Source organism: Gekko japonicus, unplaced genomic scaffold, assembly GCF_001447785.1.
Source record: "Gekko japonicus isolate JY-2015 unplaced genomic scaffold, Gekko_japonicus_V1.1 scaffold1440, whole genome shotgun sequence".
NCBI lineage: Eukaryota > Metazoa > Chordata > Lepidosauria > Squamata > Gekkonidae > Gekko > Gekko japonicus.
Genome location: NW_015169819.1, coordinates 465,314 through 467,686, shown reverse-complemented (window position 1 = coordinate 467,686; position 2,373 = coordinate 465,314). Strand labels below are relative to the sequence as shown.

Genomic DNA, 2,373 nt, shown 5'->3' with positions numbered 1-2,373 from the left:
ATGTGGAATCAGTGGAGGAATCTAGCCTTTTCAGGTGCCTGAGCAAATGCGTATAGCTGTAGCTAAAGAGTTTGGAGATTGGCTAATGCAATTTTCGATAATTTCTAGGCTCCTATATGCCTTTGCCAAACTATATACCATGCATATATGCTTTAGGTCACAGGGGTCATTTCGTAGAAAAAGAGCTAGGGGGACTCATTAGCATAACTCATTAGCATATGCTACACCCCCTGACATCAGGGGCCCGGTGGTGGACCTGCAAGGCCGGCGAAAGTGCGAGGAAGCCCCGCCAAGGCCCTCCCAGGCCCCAGGCAGGCAGGGGTGGGGAGAGGCGGGGAGGGAGCAACTTACCCTCCCTCTTCTCCTGCCTCCTCCTGGCTGAATGAGGGCTGGAAGCGGGGCGGCCAGAAGCAGGGGGCAGGGCTTCATCGTGTGCCCCGCCCCCCTGCACGTCACCCGTTTCCCCCCGAAATGACCTCTGCTTTAGGACTAGATTTGGGAAGCCAAAAGTAAGCCTGAGACTTGCCTTTGGTCTAAGCCACTGGTTCCCAAAGTGGGCAATACCTTCCCCTGGGGGGCGCTGGAACGATCCAGGTGCAGATCCACAAGCTGCATCTTTTTGTCCACTTCTTGAAGGTAGATTTCCAGGGGGGCACTGAGTAATTTTTTTTTCTGAAAACAAGGCGGTAGGCCAAATAAGTTTGGGAACCTCTAAGCACTTGGAGATGACACATTGACTGTTGTTTCTTTTGCAGATATGGGGAGCTTTGAAGAGAACGAGAAGCAGCAGAGTGTCTCACATGGAGAAGCTGCCGTCATCCGTGCTCCCCGAATCGCCAGCTTCCCTCGACCCGAAGTTTGGGAACCTCTAAGCACTTGGAGATGACACATTGACTGTTGTTTCTTTTGCAGATATGGGGAGCTTTGAAGAGAACGAGAAGCAGCAGAGTGTCTCACATGGAGAAGCTGCCGTCATCCGTGCTCCCCGAATCGCCAGCTTCCCTCGACCCCAGGTCACATGGTTCCGTGATGGGCGCAAAATCCCCCCCAGCAGCCGCATGTGGGTAAAAAAAACTATGTCCATCACAAGATCCGCTTTCACAGTGGAAAATCTGTATTCCCGCAGTTGGTGCTGACCAACCTAAATCTAGGTGGTTGCTCCATTTGCAGTGCAATCCTATGCAGAGGCTCAAATGTGGGAAGATTCTAGAGCACAGACAAAAATCAAGGTACTCCTGAACTTCGTCAGGGAGAAAAACCCTCTGCATAGTTTGGACAAGTGTGGAAGAGTTCATTGTGTGGTGTGAGGCACAAACGTCAAGTGACATGCTCACTGTAGACATGCAAGGCCTATGTCCAGGAATGGTGCTGGATTCCAAGACACCCCCCCACTGGGAGGGCTGGCACGGCAGTCTGCAGCCAGCACCGGTTGGGGCCCGGCCTTAAGGCACCCCAACCTGGCATCAGCACCAGCAGCCACAGAGCAAGCCAGGACTGGCCCTGAGGCCTGGGAAGGAGCTGGCCAGGAAAACCAGGAGCAGGTCCAGAGGCTCCACAGCCTGTCTCAGCCAGCTTCATGGCACAGCCAATAGGAGATTTTTTCCCCGCCTGCCCCAGCCAGCCTCAGGGCACAGCCAATAGGAGAAGTGGCAGGAGGAGGAGGAGGAGGAGGAGGAGAGAGCAATCACCCTTCCCCAAGAACAGGCCAGGTATGGCTGGGGAGGTGGGGATTATGGTGAAAGATGGGGTAGACAGCCTCTTTAAAAAGGGCTCCTGTAAAAGGCCAAGGAGGGAGGACAGGCACAGCTCTAGCCTGCGCAAACTGGAACCAGGTGACACAGCCCCCTTCCCTTCCCATTCTGAGGCCTGGGGAGGCCCTCTAGCAAGAATGGCTAACAGACCTGGAAAGGAGGGAGCGCCACAGCCTACCAGGAGTTTGGAGAAGGGACTTACCAGAACTGATCCCGGTGCCTACTCAGGCCCGTAGCTAGGACCTTTCTGGTGGTGGGGCCCTGGGGAAAGTGGTGGGGCCAGAGTGTGTGTGCGTGCGCGCCGCATGCACATCAACCGCCAAGAGTTTGAGATGGGAAAGAAAGAAGATACTCCCCCCTCCTTCCCTCCCGTTTCTGAGCCAAGGAAATGCATAGCGACATCCCCCACACACTATCCCCAGTGCAAATCCCGCACTCCCCCCCCCAAACAGAGGGACTCACCGGAGCAGCCCACCACCAGCAGGAGGGCGACGTTCCTGAGGAACAGCAACCCCCGCGGCTGCAAACCCATCCCGATCTGGAGCCCCATCCCCTCTACTGCACCCGCTGGCCTCGCAACGCACTTTCCCGCGGGGAGGAACGCGGGGCGAGGGACAGGATT

At 55.8% G+C, this 2,373-nt stretch overlaps 1 protein-coding gene across 1 annotated transcript in view; it reads left to right on the top strand.

The window, feature by feature from the left end:
* The window catches only part of SDK2 (sidekick cell adhesion molecule 2), a gene marked incomplete at its 5' end in the record, with an annotated part of 107,001 nt that overhangs the window by 10,886 nt on the left and 93,742 nt on the right, over positions 1-2,373 (top strand). Inside the window, one exon of the mRNA XM_015417197.1 lies at positions 913-1,060. Coding sequence (XP_015272683.1) covers positions 913-1,060 — 148 coding nt within the window. The remainder of the gene's footprint in view (positions 1-912; positions 1,061-2,373) is intronic.